Below are 25,964 nucleotides of genomic sequence, written 5' to 3'. Positions count from 1 at the left end.
AATTTGTCTTAGATTCTGAAACAAAATCCTGGATTTAGCCCATGCTGCAATGATAATTATGAACCTTTAGGTCAGTCAGGAACCCCATGACTTCTACAAGCCGATCGTCGGTCTGATTATCAAGATATTTATGATTGGAAATCAAAATTAAATTTTGCATTTTCCTGATGGTTTTCATAACACTACAGTCTATAGGGGAAAACGAGTACGGTGAAACCGGTCACTCAAAGATTTTTACTTTTTTGAGGCACTTTGAAGCGCAATTTTTTTTAGGGCTTCAACATTACACCATATCACAGACACTGATAACACGTACATGTAGGGCCATGCATCTCAGATTTAACATTGTTAAATGATGCCTTTAATATCTTTTCAGAGCCCGAAGGTGATTAACACTGTGTAAAAGATTATAACTTCATGCCAGGATTGATAACATTTCTCTGTTTCTCTGTTCTCAATTAGGCATGTGGCACGGTTCCTACCAGTCAAAACATCATTGTCAAATGGCTTTGACTGCAGACACAATAGGCCTGTTCTTCATCAGCTCGAGATTACCAAATAGCTCGCTTTTTTTTATTTGGGAAATAATCCAGAAGTTACAAATCATGTCTTCATCAGCTCGAGGCTTGACCTCAGAACTTGAAACTCGAACTCCAGAAATTAGCTCGAGATATTTTGCTCGGCGTTCAAACATAGTGCCAGTCTTTAGGCTGGTGAAGACACACTGGACAAATAATGGGATATTTTGCAAACTAGCCCAAGATATCTTGGTATGATTAGCTCGACCAAATATCCTGCTAATTGCAACTTCAGGCTGATATGATCGAAGAGGCAAATTATCTGGATAATTTGCGATCGAGATAGTTCAAAAAGCGGGATATTTGGCAATCTCGAGCTGATGAAAACAGGCCTATATAATTATAAAAATGTCCTGATTGAATTAGAACCAACCCAAACATTTCGCTAACAAAGAATACAATGTACTTATTAATTGAATGCACATGTGACTTTACAGGCATCGTTTAACATTGTTAAGTCTGAGATGCATGACCCTAAGACATGAAATTTCAATTTTCATTCATAAATATCTTGATAATCAGACAGGCTATCGGCTTGTTAAGGTCATGGGATTCCTGACTGACCTAAAGGTTTATAATTATAATTGCAGCATGAGCTAAATCAAGGATTTCGTTTAAAGGTAATACAAAGTTTTGGTATGGGGTCATGAATTTGGTTCAAATGAACATATTGGAAGCAGATACGATCCTACAATATTCAGTGATCGTTGTCGCGGTCGAAATCGACTCTAAAGTTATGAAATTGCAAATAATAAACACTTTATGTTGAATAGCTCCCTCTCAAGGTCAAGATATTAATTAAGCTATAAAACAATGTTTATTGACTAAAATTGACTGATTAGCTATTCTCGTTCGGAAATTATATACCACAACTACATACTCTGAGATTTTCATGGTCGTAGCTACCATTGTACGGCCGTAGGAGCTATTCTAAATTTATCAGAATTTACCGGGAGCACCGGTAAATCTTTATATTCAATTTTTCTCGAAAGCAGAAGTGTGTTAGGGGTTAAAATTTCTTGTGGTTTTAATACATCCACAGGGGCATCCAAATATATTAAAATTATAAAGAATCACTATCCACCCATTTTTCAAAAATTCCCAAAACTTTGTAATACCTTTAAGGATCTGAGACAAAGTTACCGGATCCCTTTAATAGGAGAATAACAGGATGTTAAAGTTTGTAACTCAATGCTACAGTAATATGTTTTGATGGTTGAAATTTAATATTTTTGTTAATGCTTTTGCACAGATAATATAATGACACTATGACAGAGGAAAAACTGGAGAGCAGATGAAGAATTAGCTTTGGAAAAAAGAAAAAGAGACATCTGATAAAAATACAATAATGATTGAAATATATGAATAAGTAGGGCCACCCTTGTCAGCCCATAAGTTGACAGGCCTTTTTGACATTTATATTGTTGACACAAGAAAATTAGAGTTACATGTATGTCAGCATACATTTATATAGTTTCTCTTTTTCATGTTTGATATCTGACATTTGATAAGCAAACACATACTTTCAGGTCTCTAGATCTTTTTACAATTTTAGAATGGAGATTGATGATAACTTCTTACTTTAGCAAGGGGATTGGTTTTAACACAAACATGCAAACAGTATTAATCAGTTAATCAGTTAATGTGTTCAGTATTAGTGAGACATAGTATTATATAATGTCTACATCTATTCTTATGACAGGAAGTCTCCTCACATCCCTCAACGAAATAAACCTCCTAAATGTATGTACACGCGTATGTAACTGCACGGAAGCACATAATCAGGGTTAATATTAAAGCCCCTCTATAGAGTGTTGAAAGCCTCCCCCCCGAAAAAAAATAAAAATAAAAAATTATGGCAACATTTCACTTAAATGTTTCATAATGTAAAAGAGTATGTCATTTAAAAGACACATTTGTGATGAAAAAATACAAAATTTAGGTTTTCTGTTTACAACAGAAAACCCAAATTTATTCTTTTATCAATATTTTTTGGGAACTCCTTGCAGATTTGTGTCTTGAATGACATCCTCTTTCACATTATGATACCATTCAAGTGAAATTTTGCCATCACATTTTTGGCAAATTTGGGGCTCCCAACACTTTTAAGAGGTGCTTTAAAGGCATTGTTTAACAATGTTAAATCTGAGATGCATGGCCTTACGTGTTATAGGTGTCTGTGATATGGTGTAATATTGAAGCCCTAACAAATTTGCGCTTCAAAAGAATCATGAAGTGCCTCAAAAAAGTAAAAATCTTTGAGTGACCGGTTTTACCATATTCATTTTACTCAATGGACTGTAGTGTTTTGAAAACAGTTAGGAAAACAAAAAATTAAATCTAAATTTCCTATCATAAATATCTTGATAAAAGTCATGGGATTCCTGACTGACCTAAAGGTTTATAATTATGATTGCAGCATGAGCTAAATCCAGGATTTTGTTTCAAAATTTGAGGCAGGGAGGGGGGTGGGGGGGGGGGGGGGTGGTCTCAATCCAAGAAGCTGTGGCACTGTTGTTTGCTCTGACTGCTCAAGTTTTGTCCTATCGGCCATCTCTGAACACACCAACCTGATTGAACCATTTGTAGTAGGTCCATGATTGAACAAATGATGAACATATCTGCTCTTGTGAGAGGGCAGGATGAACAGCAATGTAGCTGATGTACATGCATGTACAGGCATAAACATGGAACCAAGTCAAGCTGACAATCGGAAGACAAGGAAAAACCGTGAAGTCCTTGAAACTTTGCAAATCCTCTCAAGCCAAGCGCACTAGTGTGTCTGCATGTTATAGACTACTGTCCAACCATGACACACACAGCCTAGTCTGCAAGCATAGACCCTATTTTGACACTTTATCGACGAATCATTGTGCCTTGAGAGAAGCCTAGCCCAGCTACCGACTGGTTTTTAATCAAATTAGAGTACGTTTCAGGCCATTCTAAGCATTTCGCAGAGCAGCTACAGTACATGGCCTATGGTAGTCTTATAGTGCAGACTCACTTTTACGACTGACCAGGGTCTGTGCTTGCAGACTACACACAGCCCATGGCAGCCTACATACCATGCCCTCATATGGGGAGTGCGTATTACAGTCCACTTTCATTATACCAGAACAGGCTATCAAATAAGCTGATAAGTCTTATGTCCATAGATAAACAATTATGGGTGATTAGTAGCATGGATTACAGCTAGATGTCTTTTCCATTGAGTCATGCAGATACAGATATAGCAGGGGTTCACTTGTTTACCAACAAAATATCAAACATACTATATAGCCTATACAGGCTATTCCTAAAGCCTTACAAGTTACAGGCCTATATACTGTGTGCAAAAACATCAGACGGCGAGTGGAGCTTTAAAGGTACTATGTCCCATTTCCAGGCCCCCAAAAATGAAAAGGTTAAATTCCAACGGCATTTGAAAGATAATACTACTTTAATAGAACTTCCCTAAAAAAAAAAGGGGGGGGGGGGGGGCTTGAAATTATCTTTAAGTGGGAAAAAACAAACTATTACCGGTAGTTGTTGAATCGACTCAAGTGCTACTAAGTCAGTAAGTAATAGTCTGATTTCAGACCATTGTACTGAATGGTCGTACCTTTAGTGCTGCACAAAGATTCAATCAGTTTAATTTTGGCCATTACAAGAAGTGGGTTATTGATGTAGACAAATGCTCATGTTCCCTTTACAGCTTATTTTATGTATTGTATGTCATGACCAAAGAAGAAAAAAAAAGCCATTAGGACACTGCTAACGTTGAAATTTCACAGATAGGACATACATGACATATTCATAATTCCTGCAAAGTTCTACAGAATTTGATGTTGGCTGCAAAAGGGACATATACAGTAGTATCGTTAATTACTGCTAGATATATTTTCAAATGTATCATACCCATAGTAGATACACAGTATATACATGTACCGTAAATCTCCGTTTATAAGACGCACCTGTGTATAAGACGCACCCCTATTTTTAGCTGTAGGCAGCAAGCCAGGTCCGTGTTCAAAAATCCATGCTGTAAAGGACCTTTATTTTACTGCAACTCGATGTTGGTTATTTTGTAGGCTTTTTCGTGTTGGTTATAATACACACAACCAGCTGGCCCTTGTATTGTTATTATTAATTAATTAAAATTAATGGTCAATGTATTTTTTGGAAAATGGAGCTGAATAGGTATGATCGTGTTGGCTACATTTCACACATTTTGGGGTCTAAAATTACCTTCATAGCAATCTTAGGTCCTAAAAGAGCACTAGAAATGTCATAAATAAGAATAAAAGCAATAACCATGCACTCTGAAGGCATTTGCAGTCTGAATCAAGAACTCAACTATCCCTTTAATACCTATATTACAATGTACATAGTATGTGCACAGTGTATATAGAGAGGAAAGTTTGTTGTTTTAGAGTACGCTGAATGAACAGGGGATGCACCCTACGTTGACAGGGTCCAATTAAATGGAAGGTAGATGTTATTAAAGATGGCACATGGTAATTGAATGGGAAACTCATTTAGGCAATTATCTACATTCTTCACCTGGTGCCAAGTACTCCTTCTCTCCCTCTCTCTCTCTCTGTCTCTCTGTCTCTCTCTCTCTGTCTCTCTCTCTCTAGAGCTCTCTCCCTCTCCCTCTCTGTCGCGCTTAGAGACATCGTAGATGTATTAATCATCATTTAAAAGCGGAATATTACCATCATTATTATTATGTGTTCCTCATGTTTCTCCTCATGTTTCTCTTTCTGTTTCTCTCCCTCTTTCTGTTTCTATTCCTCTCTCTTCTTCTTTCATAATTCTCCCCCTCCCTGTCTCTCCATTTTTTTGGTCTAAATTTCTCTCATGCATCAACTCCCTCTCTTCCTCCCTCTCCGTCTCTCACTCTCCATCTTTGTTGTCTAAATTTCTCTCATCGACTCCCTCTCTTCCTCCCTCTCCCTGTCTCTCTCCAGCTTTTTTGTCTAAATTTCTCTTGTCTACTCCCTCTCTTCCTCCCTCTCCGTCTCTCACTCTCCATCTTTGTTGTCTAAATTTCTCTCATCGACTCCCTCTCTTCCTCCCCCTCCCTGTCTCTCTCCATTTTTTGGTCTAAATTTCTCTTGTGGACCTCCTCTTTTACACCTTTCAAGGTTGATCTCGATGTTGGTAATGGGAAAATTGAATTTAGGGCGAGCCTGAGTCATAAACAATGATCGACCGCATCTTTATCATCATGACCTGGGGAGTGTTTCACAAAGACTAAGATCAACTTTAACTTGGACTTAACTTTAAGTTGGACTTAACTATGGCAGGCCATTCATGCCACTGGTTGCTCCCACCATTGGTCTCTCAATTATGATCTTTAGATACATGTAATACTTTTCCCCTCAATAATGAACTATCAAAAATGGTATATTATGTAGCTCTGTGACCACGATTTGTATGTCCCTTGAGAAACCAATGCCAGGAATGGTTAGAGGAACTAGTGGCATGAACGGCCTGCCATAGTTAAGTCCAACTTAAAGTTGATCTTAATCTTTGTGAAACACCCCCAGGTACAGTAATCACATCACCTGAGCTCATACACTGTGCTACTTGCACTCATGTGGGACTGAACAAGGGACTCACTTCATAGATATGCTTCATATTCACATGCTAAATAAGTTGCTAACATAATACTTTTACACAACTTTTACTCAACTCTGTCTATAAATCAGTCAAACAATCAGTCGATAAGTCAATCAAGCTTTCAATTATTAGGCAAGACAAACAACCAATGAATGAGTGAAAGAATAAATCATTATTACACCAATCTAATTTCTAATTATCAGTTTATATTTCATTCATTCATAAGTCTTCTTATTCCTTCCTTGTGTTCAGGTTTGCACACTGGTCAACTATCTAATAGATCAATCGATCAATCAATCAATTACTTACAACATGGACCCTAGGGTTTTACAGAAAGCTTTCTTACGTTAATATCAAACAAAATAAGTGAATTATTTCAAATGCTTGTTTAAATGTAATGTATTTGAATCATCTCTTTTCTTCCATGTATCCCAACTGCTAATTCTTTATGAGGAAGCACAAAATGGCAACACCATGCAAAACTTCTCTGAACCGTCAATCAATCAATCACTCAATCAATAAATCAATCAAATAACTATCAAATTTAGAGTATTTGTTCAACCATTAATTCGGTTATATATTTACTCATCTGTTTCATTTTATTGTGTCTTTTTTTGCAGGTTTCCCAACTGGTTATCCTCCATGAAGAAGCACAAGATGGAAACGCTATGCCAGACCTCTCCAGACCAGTTATGGCGGTCAGTGCTGCTGTCCAGAACCTGGTCAAGGTAATCATTATTCTTAAAGGCATCGTTTAACAATGTTAAATCTGAGATGCACAGTCCTATGTGTTATTAGTATCTGTGATATAGTGTAATATTGAAACCCTAAATAAATTGCGCTTCAAACTTATCAAGAAGTGCCTCAAAAAAGTAAAAACCTTTGAGTGACCAGTGTTACCATACTTGTTTTCTCTAATAGACTGTAGTGTTATGAAAACCGTAAAATTTGATTTCGATTTTCAATCATAAATATCTTGATAATCAGACAGGCGGTCGGCTTGCAAATTTTGTGTCCTTTCATCAATATTCGACTTCAAACACATTTGTTTTGAAAATCCTTGCAGAAATGTGTCTTACATGACGTACACCCTCTTTCACATTACATTTGTTGGGTTCTCAACACTTTAGAGTGGCTCTAAGGCCTAATACTGCAGGAACAAAATGTCATGCAATGCAGGCTACCTGAAAACAGTCTGGCCATTCCATGAAATGCCTTTTATATTTTGCTTATTACTTTATAGCAATTACTCGTTTTCTTTCAGAATCATTTAGCAGCTGCTACTTTGCTAGTATTTTGTATACATGTATATATTTGGTGATAAATTTCATGGAGTTGAAATTTAGTTTTGATTGTTTCCAGGAGGGTGTTTCACAAAGCCTTTTTCAATGACAAATGACAAATATCAGTTACAAATCTGCTGATAACCAATTAGAAGCAGTGATTTCAGTAGCTTATAACAAAAGCTGTCATTTGTCACTGATGACAAGTTTTGTGAAACGGGGGCCCTGACCTCCACATAATCTTGAACTGTACCTGTTTCTCAATGTAGGTTGGAAGGGATACTGCCAACAGCACCGATGACAAGATCTTGAAGCAGGAGATGCCGCCAGCATTTCAGGGAGTGGAACAGTCTGCCACCAAACTCTATGAAGCGGCTATGATGCTCAAGGAGGACCCCTACTCCTCCCCAGCAAGGAAGATGCTCATTGATGGTGCAAGAGGTAAACCTGCTTTAGTGACCACCTGTCTACAAAGACCACCTGTCTACAACAAGCACGTTTTTTGTTTCCCCTGAAAATGGTTTCTCATTGAAACATTTTCTAAAGGAACCTGTCTACAAAGACCACCTGTCTACAACAAGCACATTTTTTGTTTCCCTTGAAAATGGTTTCTCAGTGAAACATGTACTCGAGGAACCTGTCTACAAAGACCACTTTTTCCCATGGGCGGTCACTGTAGATATCATAAATATCTTGATAATCAGACAGGCGATCGGCTTGTAAAAGTCATAGGGTTCCTGACTGACCTAAAGGTTTATAATTATCATTGAGCTATCAATGAGCTAAATCAAGGATTTTGTTTAAGGATCTGAGACAAAGTTACCGGATCCCTTTAACCAAAACCTGATTACAAACTTAACTCCTGACGATGGATAGTCAACCTGTTCGAAGCGTCACTCCACTATAGTTCTCCTTAGAACTATAAGCTAAGAAAGATAACCACCAGTCCTTTTCAGGACTACAAACCTTCAAGAAAGATTACAGAGAGTCCTTTTCAGGACTCCTCAATCCTCCCTCTCTCTCACATGGTGCACCCGCAAGCCTACTGTATAAAATTAACCCTGTGTTTCAGTCAAAATCTGGAGCAAATGTAGGAGGAGCAAGTGTTGTATCACCACCTATGGTATCGAGAGCCCTGTCTGTAAAGAGCTTTCCTTTTCCTTTCATTGTCAGGAATTCTCAGTGGAACCTCTGACCTTCTGCTGTGCTTTGACCAGTCTGAGGTCCGTAAGATTGTGCGGGTGGCCAAGGGAGTCCTGGAGTACCTAGCAGTCTCTGAAGTGGTCGAATCCATGGAGGATCTGGTCACGTTTGTCAAGGTCAGTCAGTCACTCACTCACTCACAGCAATGTCTAATTCTTTGGGTGGTATTCTCAAAAGCGGACTAACTTTAGTCGGGACTATATTGCTCTGTAAGCTCAGTGTGCATTGCTAGTGGAGACTTGCAACTTCAAACATGAACCATTTCCCAAGAAGCACTGATGAATCTTGAAGCTTAACTAGGAGAAGTACATAAAGGGTGGTATTCTTGAAAGTGGACTAACTTTAGTCCATGGTTTAACTTTAATCCACAGACTAAGTATGGAATGCCTAGTGTCTATATGAATATATTTTTGAATAATTTGACATGTCCCTATATTACCATGATAACATAATCATATCATAGATATATTGTTGTTTAGTAATTATATTTTTACATTTTATTTTAATTTAGTGACAGGTTAAATTGTTCAAAAACATATTCATATGGACACTTGGCATTCCATACTTAGTAGGTGGAGTAAACCATGGACTAAAGTTAGTCTGCTTTTGAGAATACCATCCATTATGTACGTCTCCTAGTGCAGGCAAGTTCAAGCTTCAAGATTCATCAGTGCTTCTTGGGAAATGGTTCATGTTTGAAGTTGCAAGTCTCATTAGCAATGCACACCCATGAAATCCCTCCAAACACAGCCCACACATTTTTTTCTGTTATTTCTTCGTCATGTAATTTGTTACGTCTTCTTGTTTACAGTCATTACGTGTTTTAATAAATGTTCTCTGTTGGCCACTATTCTTCTTTCATTGATTATGTATTCCATATTTTTTTCGCACTCATTATTATCTGAGGGGTCCACAATTTACAAGCTCTGCTTTTCAGTGGACCTCTCCATTTCCTCAAAATATGAATGCAGTTAAATTTTAAAATTCATTTTCTGTCTTCCTAAAATGTATAAATAATTATTAAGATTTGTTTATTACAAATGTAACTATTTTTTGTATACATTTTACATTGTATTCGTTATTATGTATTGTATTTTGTTGGAAATGAAAAAATAAAAATGAAATTAAAATTATGAAATGGAATTAGTCTGAGCTTACAGATCCGAGTTTCGCCATGGGTTCGTTGATGACATTGCCTTAGATATTTTCCCGGTATAACCGCGGGACGTAAAATCATCAAAATATATTCGGCGGAAAGCTTTAATATACTTTGTCTTATCATTTACGAAAGTCTTGTAGTTGCGTATTAATGACGGAAAATATGGAAAATACTGCAATATTTTCAGAGAAAGAAACACAAAAAATGGCGCTTCGTTTCGCACAGTTTTCGCTTTTTTAAACAGGGTTTGACAACTAACTGCAATATTTATGAGTTAAAAAAAACTCTTCTTCTTTAATTTGACGTTTTAATCATTTCATTTGGTGGTTTTTAAAGCGAGATTTTACAGTTTAGCCGAGACTCTTTTGTAGCCTTTAAGCTTAAACAAGTTGTCTACTTTATGCAAATTAGGCTTCAAGGACGAAAGCTTTTGCACAGTTAATCGTTCCCTAACCCTGCGTCTGGTAAGGTCAACCTGGCCAACGAAGTAACCGCAGGGAGCAGGGAATTTACTCAAACTCCACATATCATTGGCATTGTCATTGTTATTGTTATTGTAGAGGTGTTGTGGACTTGTGGATAAGTCACCCGACTGCAGATCACAGGGTACAGGGTTCAAGTCTCGCCGCGGCACTAATGTCCTTTGGCAAGACGTTAATCTACATTTGCCACTCTTCACCCAGGTGTATATGGGTGATATGCTTTGCGCTAGTTACTTTGGCAGCTCGGCTACGACCAGGGAAATATGTGTAAAGCGCCATGAGCATCAGAATCTGACGTTTACCGGCACTATATAAATAACCATATTATTATTGTTATGGTCATTGTTATTGTTATTGTTATTGTTGTTATCTTTGATTCATCAGAACTTGTCCCCCGGTATGGCCAACTTGGCCAACAAGGTGACCGGTAGGAGCAAGGAACTGACCCACACTGCCCATGCCAATGGACTGGTCAACCACACAGAGAACCTCAAGAGAACCACGCCCATCCTCGTCTCTTCCATCAAGATCTTTGTCACTACATTGCAGAAAGGAGGTATGGTGCTTAGTGTTAGGTGTAAAATATTAAGATTTATTATACACAACATATGAAGTGAGTGGTGTTTGATGTTAGGTATATGTAGTTTTAGATATACTGAGAGGAAGTACATGTAAATGGTATTGGGTGTTTGAAAAAAGGAACTGACACATGCCAATGGATTTATAAATCACACAGAGAATCTGGAGAAAACCATGCCAATCCTGGGGGGCGTTTCACAGAACTTGTCATCAGTGACAAATGACAGATTTTGTTATAAGCTATCAGCAGATTTGTCACTGTTTTTTGTCATTTGTCATTGAAAAAAGGGCTTTGTGAAACGGGTCCCTGGTACATGTTAAAGGCACACTGTCCTACTTGTAGCTACTTGCTCCCTCTATATAGAAAACTTCCCCAATCGGTGCTTGTTGGTCCCCCATGATCCTCTTTTTCTTATGTTGAGATAGCCACCTGTCACAGTGACCTCGCTGGCTTGCTGGGTGGTCTAATCCCTTCTGGCTGAAGTAGTAAAGCCTGCCTTTAAGAGAAAATGTTTTGTCTCATTCCATTACTGTATAATTGCCCATTATGCACAAAAAGAAACTGCATTTTGTATGACATTGTGTCAAGGCTTTCCCGGTGTTTCCTTACATACTTCAGGAGCAGGGCGGGACGAGGCCCAGCAGAATCGCAACTTCATCATTGGTCGTATGTCACATGACGTCAACGAGATCATCAGAATCCTCCAGTTGACCTCAGCGGATGATGATGATTGGTCGATGGATGACCTGACGATCATGAAGAAATCGTTGTTGAATATCACAAATCAGATGAACATGGCTCAGACCTGGCTGGCCAACTCAAATGCTGAACCTGGTGGATTGGGTAAGAACGGTTAATACTTGAATACTTTTAGATGTGAGCTTTGATATGCATGGCTGATAATTACCCAATTTAAATTGGTTTCCTGATTTTTTGATTTTTTTTTCTTCCCCCGATTAAAAAATAAATAAATTTATTACCAATTTTTTTTCTTCTTCCTAATTTTACCCCTATTTTCCTGATTTGTTCCCAATTTTCTTACTCAAAAGGGGGAATGTTGTTAGATGCCATTCCCCCCCCCCCCCCGAATCCTTTTTCTTTGTACTCAAGGGGGGTTGGTTGATAAAATGTGGATATGTCACAGTCTCAAGAAACATTTATAGGGACAAACCAAATTTTCCCATATTTAAACAATTACCGGTACACATTTTTGTAACAGTAATATATGTCATAACAGACAGCCCAATTTGGAGGTAGCATTATATTAATGGGATTAACTTGGATCATCTGATTAACTACTTTCTGAATAAGGTACACTTTGAATCCCTAGAAAAACAGACAATGTCATGACAATAATCTTTTTTGAATTATTAATGACATTAATTTCCATGGCCAGTTATTGTGTTGTGATGAATGTGATTAAAGTTGCATTATTTCATGGCATGGAACTTTCTTGTATCTCAAGCACTCATGACATTTGCAAAAGTTGAATGCACCTGAAAGTTTCTGGTTATACAATACAGGTGAGAAAGCAGTGCGGGATATCCTGAGGGATGCCAGGAGGGTAGCAGATCGCCTTGAGGGACCCCAGAGAGAGCATCTCCTTGCAACCATCAACGAGATTGAAGTCATGATGAATGAATTATGTGCTCTTAGGGCAAAGGGCCAGGTAAGGTTATAGGTGTTTTATGTGACAAGCATTTATTACTGACTGATCAAGTAAGTAAGGTTTGCCATGCAGCCTCCTTCTCCTTATATAAGATAGGACAAATTAGGTGTTACTTAGATGAGAAAATGACAGAACAACTTTTCCAATGACAAATGACAAAAATCAGTGACAAATCTGCTGATAACCAATCAGAAGCAAGGATTTCAGTTGCTTATAACAAAGACTGTCATTTCATGTTATATTCATACTATGTTACCATGTCAAATTGTTTATGACTGTTATTTTTGATGTATCACTCATAGGCCTTTTTAGGCTGGCCGTCTGATGATAGGTGTGATTTTTTAATAAAGAAAAAAACAAAATAAAGTTTTTCACTGATGACAAGTTTTGTGAAACGCTGCCCTGAATTCGTTTTCTGTTGTCATTTCAGGGTAATTCCCCCCGTGCTCTGCAGCTTGCCAAGCAGATTGCAGAGAAGCTTGGCTACCTCCATCAAGAAGTGGACTTTGCTGTCAAGGATGCCGTCAAGAGTGGGGTAACAAGAACTGCTTATACCCTTGCTGGTAAAGTGGAACAGGCCCAGAAGTGGCTTAGGAACCCTGCTCAAGATGACAAGGGAGTGGGTGAGTTGGACCGATCCTTTGTCAAAACGGGTGGTTATAGGGATATGAATCCTGTAATTTGTAATGAGGTAATGAGTGTTTGGCCCGAATTTACAAAGGAGGTTTAGATTTAACCCATGGTTTGAACCCTCATTTACATAACCCATGGTTTAAAAATTAGTGCAAAATAAGCCTACCTTGCTTTGCGCGCGTCTAATATTGGACCTCTGACTTGTGTCGCGCTTATTTTGCGCTTATTTTAAACCATGGGTTATGTAAATGAGAGTTTAAACCATGGGTTAAATCTGAACCTCCTTTGTGAATTTGGGCCTTCATCTCTATAGCAAACACATCCATACAATGTATGTGTATGCTCAGCCTTAATCAATTCTCGCTACCCCAAATAGCGATTCTGCCGAGATCCGGGGAAAATCCTGAAAACGCGCATTGCATTATGGGATAGCTTTTCGACATTACAGCTTCCTGTGCAGGCGTTCGTGATCACAACCCTCTCTTTCACGGTAGAGTTTAACGGCCTTTTGTGCTAAAGTCACTAATTCTGCCCGAAGCTTTCCATTGCATATTATAATCTGTACAAATTACACTGATTGGCATCGATTTTAGCGTGCGTGAAAACTCTGCACAGCGAACACAGGCGCTAGCGCCAGCGGGATGGGACTCTATACCGGAAGTTGTAGTGACGACCCGAGAGAGTGAAAATTACCTCGTCTCGCGAATTTCGAGATTTTCGTACCTATTTAGGGTAGCGAGAATTCAGTAGTCTTACCAAGCAATCTCCAAATATTGCAAATAGTATAGAGCACACAGAGGAATACAAGCTAACCCGTTGACTACTGAATGGTATAGGTTCCATAGGCTTAACACAAGGACCACCAGGTACCCGTAGGCAAAGGGTTAAGTGTAAAATCACTGTGATATTTGCTCTAACCAACATGTACAGTGTAACTCAAAGATTTCATACCGGGTTAAAGGAGTATCAAGTTCATTGCTTAGGCCCATAATTATTTTCCAACTCTCTGTTCTTCTGGTAAGCACCTTATTGTAGCCCGGAGAGCAAGGTCATCTCCTGGAGACGGAGCTTTTTCAGCTGGCGCACCATGTTCATGGAATCAATTCCCAGTTCATTATACATTCCTTAGAAACTTATGATTCTTTTAAGTCTTACTTGAAGACAGTCCTGTTTTCGAAAGCATACAGTACTTGATTGTAATTATAAACACATTTTTTGACTTTTTTTGTACTGCTTCCTAACTTTCGGAATTTCATGATGCGCCTCAGAATATTTTTACTAGAAAGGTGGTGCAATATAAGTGCATTATATTATTATTATTATTATTATCTTAGGTTAGGGCTAGTGAATTTACAATTGTTGCCACAGCATGTTTCATGGGACCTAAATCTGTCCCATTGTAGAGGTGCCGTGGTCGAGCGGTTAAGTCGCCGGACTGTCGATCACAAGGTCCGCGGTTCTGGATTTAGCTCATGATGCAATGATAATTATAAACCTTTAGGTCAGTCAGGAACCCCATGACTTTTACAAGCCGATTGCCTGTCTGATTATCAAGATATTTATGATTGGAATTACAAATTTTGAAAACCGTTCGCCGGACGGTTTTCATAACACTACAGTCTATTGGGGAAAACGAGTATGGTAAAACCAGTCACTCAAAGATTTTTACTTTTTTGAGGCACTTCTTGATCATTTTGAAGCGCAATTTTTTTTAGGGCTTCAATATTACACCATATCACAGACACTGATAACACGTAGGGCCGTGTATCTCAGATTTAACATTGTTAAATGATCCCTTTAAGGAAGACATTAATCTACATTTGCCACACTCAACACAGGTGATGTCAATGGGTACCTGGCAAGCATTAATTCTTTGAAATGCTAGAGCGCCGCAATGGCAGCACAGCTAAAGCCGGGGTAATAATCTCCAAGTTTGGAAGCGCTTAGTGTTTTTGAGCGTCATGTAACGCCTGGCTAGAATGCTCCCCAAGGGAGTGGAGATTGTGCACACATTGTGTGCGGGCAAGCACTGAATCCAATGACCGGGTAATAGCATATTTGTAAAGCGCTTAGAGACATTTGTATTAAGCGCTACATAAGAATTAAATATTATTATTATTATTATAACAACTGAGTATTATTATTATTATTGTTTGTTGCTTTTTATTTGCTAGGACGCAGAGCCGTCGCCGGCATCGTTGCACAGGGAAGGAAGGTGGCTCAGAACCTGTCTGAACCGGAGAGAGGAGAGCTTTTGAGGCTTTGTGATGAAGTAGAATCTCTCTCTCAACAGATTACTGACCTCGTCAACAGGGGACAAGTAGGTTTATCAACTTATTTCTTTTCCGGGGAGTGTTTCACAAAGATCCTAAGTTGAACTTATCTCTAAGTTGGACTTAACAATTATGGGAAGCTATTAAAATCTTTGAAACAAAATTGTAAAAGTTATTTTAGAAGGCTTAAAATGTTGACTCAAATCATTCATATTTTCTATTATCATGGGAGATTTCATGTTCGTCATGTGGAATTTATAAAAAGTCTAAAATACTTGAATTTTGCTTTTGAATATATTTTATTTTAAGGCTACAAATGGCTCTCCATAATTTGAAAGTGCAATCTAGGGTTAAGTTTGACTTCAAATCTTTGTGAAACACCCCCTGATTTATTAAAGTCATTAAATTGGTGCTTAGGAATAATTACAGAAGGTATGAATATCAGCAGTGTAATGACAAAATGTTTGAGATGGATATCCTAAAGGAAAATCTAAAAGAAAGTACAAAATCAGAGGAGCAGACGGCTGAAACTTAGCTTGAATGAAATTGCACACAAAATATGAAAATTATGAACTTTTTGAAAGTTTTAATCACTGTCCTTGCGGAAGTGAACAATTGGTACATGTATCTCTTAATATTATGTTAATGTTCTTTGGAAATTTGTATTATAATTCATGTTCATTTCAGTTTTTAACTGCCAGACACGAAGATCTTAATAAAATCCATTTATCTATCTATCTATCTATCTAATCTATCTAGTGCCGGACAACTTTCCCATTTGTTCAAACACACAAAATTATTTCTTTTTTCTTCTTCAAAACACGTATGACTCTGGAGGGTCTCTCCTTTTTAGAGGACCTATAAAGATATACTACCCACAATATATTTGTAGTTCTGCCTCAAGGAAGATGTCACATTGGAGAATAATAGAAATTAATAATATTTTTAACATGACAAACAGGATAGTTAAGCGTGACTATGTCACAATCTACTTACAAAATTGCCAATTTGTGATTCGCATAGCTATAGTGATCTCATATTACAAACATTCATTACACTCTTATTATTGTTTTAATTTATTTAAGCTTTCGTCATTCTGTTTCTCTTATTTTTCTGCTTCATACAAATAAACTTATTAGAAAGGTTGGAATGCCCTTTGATTATTACAGTCATAGTCAGGATCGTCATCATTCTGACCATCATTCTAATCATCATCATTATCATCATCATCATCATCATCACCAACACCACCGTCACCAACACCACCACCACCACCATTACCATCACCATCATCATCATTATCATCATCACCACCAACTCCACCATCATCACCATCACCATAACCACCATCATCATCATCATTATCATCACCACCACTACCACCACCACCATCCCACCACCATCATCATCATCATCACCATCATCACCACCATCACCATCATCATTATCATCATCATCATCATCATCATCATCATCACCACCATCACCATCATCATTATCATCATCATCATCATCATCATCATCATCATCATCATCATCATCATCATTATCACCATCATCATCACCACCATCACCATTATCATCATCATTATCACCATCACCACCATCATCATCACCACCACCATCATCATCATCATCATCATCATCATCATCATCATTATTATCACCATCAACATCATCATCATCATCATCATCATCACCATCATCATCATCATCACCTCTTCCATTTTCCTTGTATGTTGCACAACAATCTAGAACCATATCTGTGATTTCTATTACAGGGTAATTCTCCACAGTGCTTGGATGCAGCCAGGCGCCTTGCAGAAAGACTGCCATCCCTCCAGAAGATGATTGAGAATGCGTTGGCGAAGGAGGTTGCTGAAGTCTTCATGGATACCACCACACCTCTCAAGGAGCTAGAAAGAGCTGCCAAGGCTCCCGCCGGTAAGATACACTCAAGACCCTCAGAAGTGTTCCTCAAATAAAATTGAAAGCCTCAGGATGACCCAGGCCCGTATTCAATTCCATACTTAAGTACAAAATTTAAGCCTTTTACTTAGTATTTGGCTTAGATAAAATACTTAGCCAATTTTGGTATTCAATTAAAATTTTTGGTTAAGTATTTTACCCTAAATCTAAGACAGCTCCCTACGAGACTTACGCCAATTATTTGGAGGCCTTGATAGGCAGGCATGTGGTTTTCTTACGCAGTATTATAACCTGCACACAATTATATCAGCGCGCATTTATTGCAACGCATTAATTGTGCATTGCAATGCTTCTCAGTTAGTATTTACTTATATTTTGTCTTATGTAAGTATAAGTCTAAAATGCGATTTGAATATGAGATAAGTAAATTTCTTAGCTTAGCCATTTACTTTGTAAATTTCTTACTTATGTTAAGTATTGAATTGAATACCGGACCTGTTGCCTAGGGTAACACTCTATCCAATGAAAATACAACTTTTTTTCAATGGAAAGCTGAATGAACATAGAGTACAAATATAAAGGAATTCAAAATATTTTCCCTTTTAGTATTGCACAAAAGCGAATTAAAACCTTATTTTCCGCACCTCTCCAAATTACAGGTCAAGAGGGTTCAAATTTGCAGCAGTTACAGTGACGACATAATATGTGCACCCGATTGGCTTGCCTATATAGCTAAAGCAATCAGCCGTGCTTAATGAATGCAAAGTCATTGTGAATATGCGTAATCCACATAAGATGATGTTATCAATTCGATAGCTTATTTTAGGTTGACAACTCCTGATTTTCAAAGCTTTAGATTTCGAGTTTTCAGAGAGCTGTTACTCATCTGACAGGCACTAAAGTAGCATATAATTGGTATTATCGTAATCAGGCGCGTACGCAGGGGGGGGGGTGTTTGGGGGGGTTGAACCCCCCCCCCCCTTTTGGTATTTTTATGTGTATAAACCCCCCTAAACCCCCCCCCCAAAAAAAAAAAAAAAAAAATGTCCTCTTACCCCAACCCCCCCCCCCCCCCTGAAAAAATCCTGCGTACACGCCTGATCGTAATCTATGGCTTGTAAGCTTTCCTTTGATATACAATTCATCTATTTCATTTTTCACTTCCGACAGGGTCTTAAAAACCCCACTGCACTAGTTTGACCAGTAGGGATTAGACCTCCCTGCATCGTCACTGACAGGTGGTTATCTCATCAAATCAGCTCTCAATTAACATAAGAAAAAGAGGATCATGGGGGACCAATGGTCGTCAATTAGATATTGTTTGCTATATAGAGGGCGAAAGAAGCTATAAGTAGTGCATGTGGGGCTTTAAGGTTTGTCTACAACAACCAGGAATTTAGCAGCTTAAAGGGCTCTCTATTTGCCTTGGTAGGGAGGTTTAGTGCCTTACAAAAGTGCCCTAGTGCATTGACTTGCTTTCAAACCTGGGACTTCCAGGTTATGAGACCAATGCTCTACCAATGAACCACCATGCCTCCACTTTGGGCAGGCATATATGCATCTTACCAAAACGGGTGAAGTAAAAGCAATTAATCTAGAACTTCTCCACTTATTCCCTCCTTTTGAACTGATAGCAGCATCAAAAAAATTGAGAGGTGCAGTATAGTTGCCTCAATTTTTTCTATAATCAATAGATGCTGGAAACAATCACCTTTTTTCAAAAGCTACAATTAGTCACCAAGGTTGCAGGAACAGCTAAACTTCAAAAGCCACTATCTTCCTGAACCATGCTACCAAAATACACAGCTAAACTGGTTGCAGGGAGCTGGGGCCAGCAACGAAAGGCCTCTAGTCGAACTCAACCCAAAGATTCCTTTTTTTCTCTGTAGTCCCATACCATAGAGGTACCTTGGTCAAGTGGTTAAGTCGCCAGACTGTCGATCATAAGGTTCGCAGTTCGAGACCCGCCGCGGCACTTATGTCCTTTGGCAAGACATTGATCTACATTTGCCACACTCAACCCAGGTGATGTAAGTGGGTACTTGGCAGGAACTAATTCCCTCAAATGCTAGAGCGCTGTAATGGCAGCACTGCTAAAGCCGGGTAATAATCTCCAAGTTTGGAAGCACTTGGGATTGTAATAAGTGCTTTATAAAACTGTGTATTATTATTATTATTATACATAGAAATATTCCTTTGTTTGTTTACTACCCATGCATGTAGATGACCCTAATAGGCAACAGACCTATACTTCAAAGGCCACAATCTTCCTGACTCATGCCAACAAGATTTCAGATACCGCTAAGCTAGTGGCTGAGGCCGGAGCCAGCAACGACAGGCCTCTCGTTGAAGAACTCAACAACAAGGCACAGGAAGTGAAGGACCTCGCCCCTCAGGTGGTGGCTGCTGGGAAGGTTTTACTTCTCAACCCTGGTGAACAGGTAGGTAGTGTTTTTATTTGGCAAGGGCGTCCAGCAAGGAGGGAGGGGCATGTAGCATGTGCCTCAAATTGATTTGTGACCCCCCCCCCCCCCAACCAAAGAAAGAGAAAGGAATAAGGGGGAAATATAGCTCTCATTTATTTCTTCCAATATGTACAATTAAAAAAAAAAGTTAAAGGTGATACAAAGTTTTGGGAAATTTTGGAAATTGGGTTGTTAGTGATTTTTTTACAATTTTGATATATTTGGATGCCCCTGTGGATGTATTATAAGCATTAGAAAATTAAGCCCCTAAAACACTTTTGCCTATTTGAAAAATTAAATATAAAATTTTTCCGGTGCCCCCGGTAAATTTTGATAAATTTCAAATAGCGCCTACAGCTGTACAATGGTAGCTGCGACCATGAAAATCTCAGAATATGTAGTTGTGATATATAATTTCCGAACGGGAATTGCTAATCAGTCGATTTGAGTCAAGAAAAATTGTTTATAGCTTAATTAATATCTTGACCTTGAGAGGGAGCTATACAATATAAAGAGATTATTATTTACAATTTCATAACTTTAGACTCGATTTCAACCGCGACAACAATCACTGAATATTGTAGGATCACATATGCTTCCAATATGTTCATTTGAACCAAATTCATGACCTCATACCAAAACTTTGTATTACCTTTAACAGTATGTCATGCATAATTTCATGTTTACATCAAGATAACAGAATAGTACATACACTGTACATATGAGCTAGTAATACAAATAAATGAAAGAAAAGGGTGTCCCGAAAAAAGCCTCAAGGACTTGTAAGGAGGGGATGACCAGAGAGAAAAAAACAAAACCCAACAACAACAACAAAAGAGAATAGTTGTATACAAATGAATCATGCTAAGGACAGCCAGAGGGGTGTGGCCGTTGCCATGCCACACTCCAGGGGGGCGTTTCACAAAGCCTTTTTTCAATTACAAATAACAAAAATCAGTGACAAATCTGCTGATAACCAATCAGAAGCAAGGATTTCAGTAGCTTATAACACAAATTGTCATTTGTCACTGATGACAAGTTTTGTGAAACGCCCCCACAGCAAGATAATAGACAGTTGAATGGAATTAACTACTTGTGTGCGCCTCCAGTATAGTATAATTGATAAAAGAGGTGGGTTTTGACAAGAGTTTTGAATAATTCAATGGATTGAATCTTTACTGAAATCCTTGTGCTGAAAACTGATTCTTATACTGTTTTCACACTGGCAACATTTTGCTTAACCCCTGGCTATAGGTGGGGTTAAAGGGGGGTCTTAGCTCCACCTATAGTCCGGGGTGAAGCTTATTCCACTTTGTTTTCACACTGGCAAAATTTCGCTTAACCCCGGACTATAGGTGGGGTTAACCAAGTTTGAAAAGAGTTTTAGAGATGTTTAGTAGAGTAACCTGCCCGATTGAAAGTTGTTTGACAAGTTACTGTGTTATTTCCATATGTAGACTGCAGTCTCTCACTTTGACGAGTTGAAGAGGGAATACATGGGGAAGGTTGAGACTCTGACTGACCTAGTAGACCAGGCTGTAGACACAGTGGAGTTCGTCAAAGCATCAGGTAAGACTGAAAACCCATCATTACTAGTTTAGCCAGGAGGGATTAGACCACCCAGGAAGGTCACTGACAGGTGGCTATCTCATCAACTCAGCTCTCAATTAACATAAGAAAAAGAGGATCATGTGGGACCAATGGTCACCGATTAGGCATTGTTTTCTATATAGAGGGAGCAAGTAGCTACAAGTAGTGCAGCGGGCCCAGAGAGAATAGAAGAGGATGAATGGAATGATGATGAGAAGGATCAGATAATGAATGAATTGAAGGAGGAATACATGGGGAAGGTTGAGACTCTGACTGACTTAGCAGACCAGGGGGGTGTTTCACAAAGATCCTAAGTTGACCCTATCTCAAAGTTGAACTTAACCATTATGGGAAGCCGTTAGCATCTGTGATTTTTTTTTTTAAACGTTGTGACACTCCTGGTGCTGCACCGATTATTACCCTGGCTTTAATCAGCAAGGTAGCCACTGCGCCGCTTTGGCATTTCAAGGAATTAATTCCTGCCAGGTACCCATTTACATCACCTGGGTTGAGTGTGGCAAATGTAGATCAATGTCTTGCCAAAGGACATTACTAAATAAATAAAAGAAAACAAAAATTGTTTTTGATTCTTAGAGGAGGCTTTCAAGAGAGATAGTGAGAAGGTAGCACAAGCCATCCAGCAGAAAGTTTTCATAATTAGTTTTTAATTTGTAATTTTTGGTTGCAATTAATAAATAATTTTGTTTCTTCACCCCCAATTTATTCACCCCTTCTCTCTCTCTCTCTCTCTCTCTCTCTCTTTCCCTCTCTCTCTCACTCTCTCTCTCACTCTCTCCCTTCTCTTCTCCCCTTCTCTCTCCACTCCCTTTCCCTCAACTTTCCTTTCCTTTTCTCCTTATTTTCCTGCTCCACATTTATCCTTTATTTCTTTCTTCCCTTTCTGAGTTTTACTGAGTTTTTTCGTTGAATTATTGTTAAATAATGAATTGTAAATAGATGTTTTTTTAAATATATTCAAACCAAATCTCTGTAAATCATGCATGCAATTCAGCCATTGACTGCAATATGTTGATGAATAAATACCTTACCTTACCTAATAAATGAAAGAAAAAATTTGTTTCTTGATTCTTAGAGGAGGCGATCAAGCGGGATAGCGAGAAGGTCGCACAAGCCATCCAGCAGAACGACCCCAACGTCATCGCAGCCAAGGCATCTAGCATCGCTAGGCGTGCCCAGCGGGTTGCCGTGGTAGCATCCAAGGAAGCTGCCAACTCCGAGGACCCCAAGTTTGTCCAAGATGTCAGTAGGGCAGCCAATCAGCTTTCAGGAGGTGAGAGGTCAAAGGGTCATAGTTCAAAGGTCAAGTTACATTTTATCCGTTTTGTAAAGAACAGTTCCCCCACATGGAACAAGAATAATCAAAGATTGGCTGTATGGTACATTTGTATATTTGATTCAAGATGGAAGAGCTTAAACACTTACTGAGGTTCTTATATTATGAGTAAAAATCTTGTAACTTCACGATTTGCTAAGAGATATAATGTGGGTATCCCAAAATAATCTATCATCAATTTTAATCCCTAATTTCTCACCAAATGATGTGAGTGCCGGGCTAGTATTCAAACCCTCACCCTTTGAATTGAGAGTACAGTGCATGAATACCATGATGGCTACACAACACTAATCAAATTTCTTCCTGATGCCTGTAATAATAATAATAATAATATTCAGCTTTTATATAGTGCTTAATACATCTCGGACGTCTCTTAAGTGCTTTACAGATATACTATTACCTCGGTCGTTGGATTCAGTGCTTGCCCTCGCACATTGTGTGCACAATCTCCACTCCCTGGGGAGCTTTCCAGACAGGCGTTACTTGACGCTCAAAAACTGTTTGACCAACAATGATGGTCCCATCCTACCGGGTAACCATTTTAACACCTGGGGGTGTTTCATAAAGCTGTGCGTAAAGTTACGCATGACTTTACAAATAACTTTAATATGAAGAGCTAAATGGGATTCTCAAATCCTTAAAATTCATAAGCTAAAGTTCAAATATGCAGATGTAGATTAACCTTATCTTTATTAACAAAACATTTTAATGCAAGTGTATTTTTGGCTACGATATAATTGAGATTATGGGAAATACAGTCACACTTTGTTAAAATGTCAGGAAAAACTTTGGGCATCCATTTGGCTTTTCATGTTCTAATCATTTGTATAAGTCATTCGTAACTTTACGCGCAGCTTTATAAAACACCCCCCTGGGTGGAGAGTAGCAAGTGTACTTTTCGCTGAGATACTTAATTGCATTTGTCTTTTTGTTGTGCCCTTTTAGACATCCCTCCATCCGTGACGGCAGCTAAAGGTGTGACCCTTAACCCCGCTGATCGCAACGCCCAAGACAAGTGGTTCACTGCTAACAAACAGGTAATATCTCCTTTACTATCTCACAGTTACTATCTCACAGTTAATATCTCACAGATACTATCTTACACAAGGGATTTCAGACATGTAACATATTCATTCATTGTTCTGATGTCTTTACAAACATATTTGATTTCTCTCCTTACATGTTTTTATTTGAAATAAGTTGTTTATTACAATTATGAATGTATTTCCCTCAACTACATTTTCTTAAAGGTGACATTACTGCAAAATACATTTGTTTATTTATCTTAATCTGTGAAACACATTTGTTTATTTATGTTAATCTTTGAAATACATTTGTTTACTTATGTTAATCTGTGAAATGGATATACAGTGTATTGTACTCTACAGATTTTGGTTTGTATTCTTTTGGTTTTTTTTGTAATGCAAGAGTTTTATATACTACATGTATATCCATTTAATTTTGAAATTATTTTCTTACAGTTTGTATATTTTGTATAATAATGCTTAAATAATCAGTATACATGTAGGTAATTCAGCTTTGTTCTGAATGAATTTTTAAAAAGAGGATTCTGGTTTTGTTTTGTATATCATGATTATTTAAGAGTTTGAGTGTCTGTCGGCAATGCCCCCATCATGTATAAATTGTAAGACAATCACTTTTGTCTGGTTCTTATGTATATATGATCTATTTCTTAACATATAGATGAATATTCATGGTGTATTTGCAATGAATATGTATGAGTTTATCTCTCCTATAGTTGATGAAGTCAGTTGCAGCAGTGCGTATCCCCCTCACCGTTGAAATACCACTGGAGCAGTCCCTTCCTCCTCCACCTCCGCTCCCCCCTATGGGAGCAATGGAACACTCCGCAGTGCCACAGGTTGTTGACCTCATTCATGCCCATCATATGCAAATGATATGCAAATGAGTCCCTTATGTACCTCCCTCTTTCATTAATCATTCATAAGAAGTGTAGCTGGCTAACCAAATAAACAAAATTGCATTTTCTCTGTAGCATGTGTAGCTGTATAAAACAAAGTATATGCCCATTTAATTGTATGTACATGTTTTGTCTTAATCATGTATACTGTGTTGTCATTGTGAGTGAATGCACATGAAATATGTAGATATGATAGTTAATCATATGCAAATTTATGCAGATATATCAATGTTTTTAGCCTTAATAATCTTCTTTCCCGCCAGTCATGCAGTTTTCTTGTGTACTAACTTGCAGGTCATCGTCCATTTCCTCCTTTAGATCTCTATTGTCCACAGCATGTCTGATGACCTGATGAATATTCATGTAGCTCAGGATTGGAGCAGCCAATTAGCTAACAGCATGTTAATGAGTATGTATGTAGACCAAACTCAATCAGCACACATATCCATATATGGACGTCACTTCTATGCACCTACTAACAAAAGATACATTAATTGTGTCAATATGATGACATATGTAAATGCAAATAGAGTTGACATAAATATGGATAAAATTCGTGAAACAGTGTGGGAAGGATGGTATTTATAAAGAAAATATGACACAAGTCAAATTTGAAGTAACCCTTTCAAGTGTTGTTTTAAGAGGTATTGTACCTCTATTTAGTTATGATGGACTGATTTGCTAATTACTTTCGCCTTTGCTAACATTTTAAGACATTTTCTTTTTTAAACACATTCTTAAAGAGAAGGCTGAGTTCTGGGAAGAGGTGAAAAATAATTTGTGACAGTTATCATTGTATTATGCAAGTGCTGAAGAACATCAGATAACAAATGTTCCCTGAAAAGCATGGCTCTTCAAATACCTTAATATTCTAAATATGGCATGTAGCAGCATAACAATCGGGACAGATTTTTATGCCACATGTTTGTGTAGTCCCATATACATCTTTCTGTGTACAGTGCTTGTAACTTTACCAAGACTGGGCCAAATTTCTTATCATTTTGATGATTCCAGAATCTTGCAGTACACACCAATACTTATATGCTAGATGATCAACCTTTTCTGATCGATTCCATAATGTTTTTTTAACAATGCAATCGCATGACCAGAACTCAACTTTGTCTTTAATGGTACTGGAAAAGAAATGCAAAACTGATTAATTGAGATTGTTGTATGAATGCTTGTGAACCTGTTTCTATCATGATGATGATGTGTTG

At 38.1% G+C, this 25,964-nt stretch overlaps 1 protein-coding gene across 6 annotated transcripts in view; it reads left to right on the top strand.

The window, feature by feature from the left end:
• Positions 1-25,964, top strand: part of LOC590672 (vinculin) — a 67,004-nt gene that overhangs the window by 13,620 nt on the left and 27,420 nt on the right. For 4 of the 6 annotated variants that reach the window (XM_030992885.1, XM_030992886.1, XM_030992887.1 and 1 more), the window contains exons 2-15: positions 6,806-6,913; positions 7,738-7,909; positions 8,642-8,787; positions 10,697-10,868; positions 11,511-11,735; positions 12,416-12,561; positions 12,992-13,184; positions 15,369-15,514; positions 17,249-17,411; positions 19,620-19,837; positions 21,319-21,430; positions 22,545-22,742; positions 23,751-23,842; positions 24,565-24,687. In XM_030992885.1, the coding sequence (XP_030848745.1) occupies positions 6,806-6,913; positions 7,738-7,909; positions 8,642-8,787; positions 10,697-10,868; positions 11,511-11,735; positions 12,416-12,561; positions 12,992-13,184; positions 15,369-15,514; positions 17,249-17,411; positions 19,620-19,837; positions 21,319-21,430; positions 22,545-22,742; positions 23,751-23,842; positions 24,565-24,687 (2,214 nt within the window). The remainder of the gene's footprint in view (positions 1-6,805; positions 6,914-7,737; positions 7,910-8,641; positions 8,788-10,696; positions 10,869-11,510; positions 11,736-12,415; positions 12,562-12,991; positions 13,185-15,368; positions 15,515-17,248; positions 17,412-19,619; positions 19,838-21,318; positions 21,431-22,544; positions 22,743-23,750; positions 23,843-24,564; positions 24,688-25,964) is intronic. The other 2 variants (XM_030992888.1, XM_030992890.1) reach the window with 1 other exon arrangement.

This window comes from Strongylocentrotus purpuratus, unplaced genomic scaffold, assembly GCF_000002235.5.
Source record: "Strongylocentrotus purpuratus isolate Spur 01 unplaced genomic scaffold, Spur_5.0 spur5_scaffold_20, whole genome shotgun sequence".
In the NCBI taxonomy this organism is placed as follows: domain Eukaryota; kingdom Metazoa; phylum Echinodermata; class Echinoidea; order Camarodonta; family Strongylocentrotidae; genus Strongylocentrotus; species Strongylocentrotus purpuratus.
Note: the sequence above shows the minus strand (reverse complement) of the source record. Positions and strands in the feature narration are given on the sequence as shown.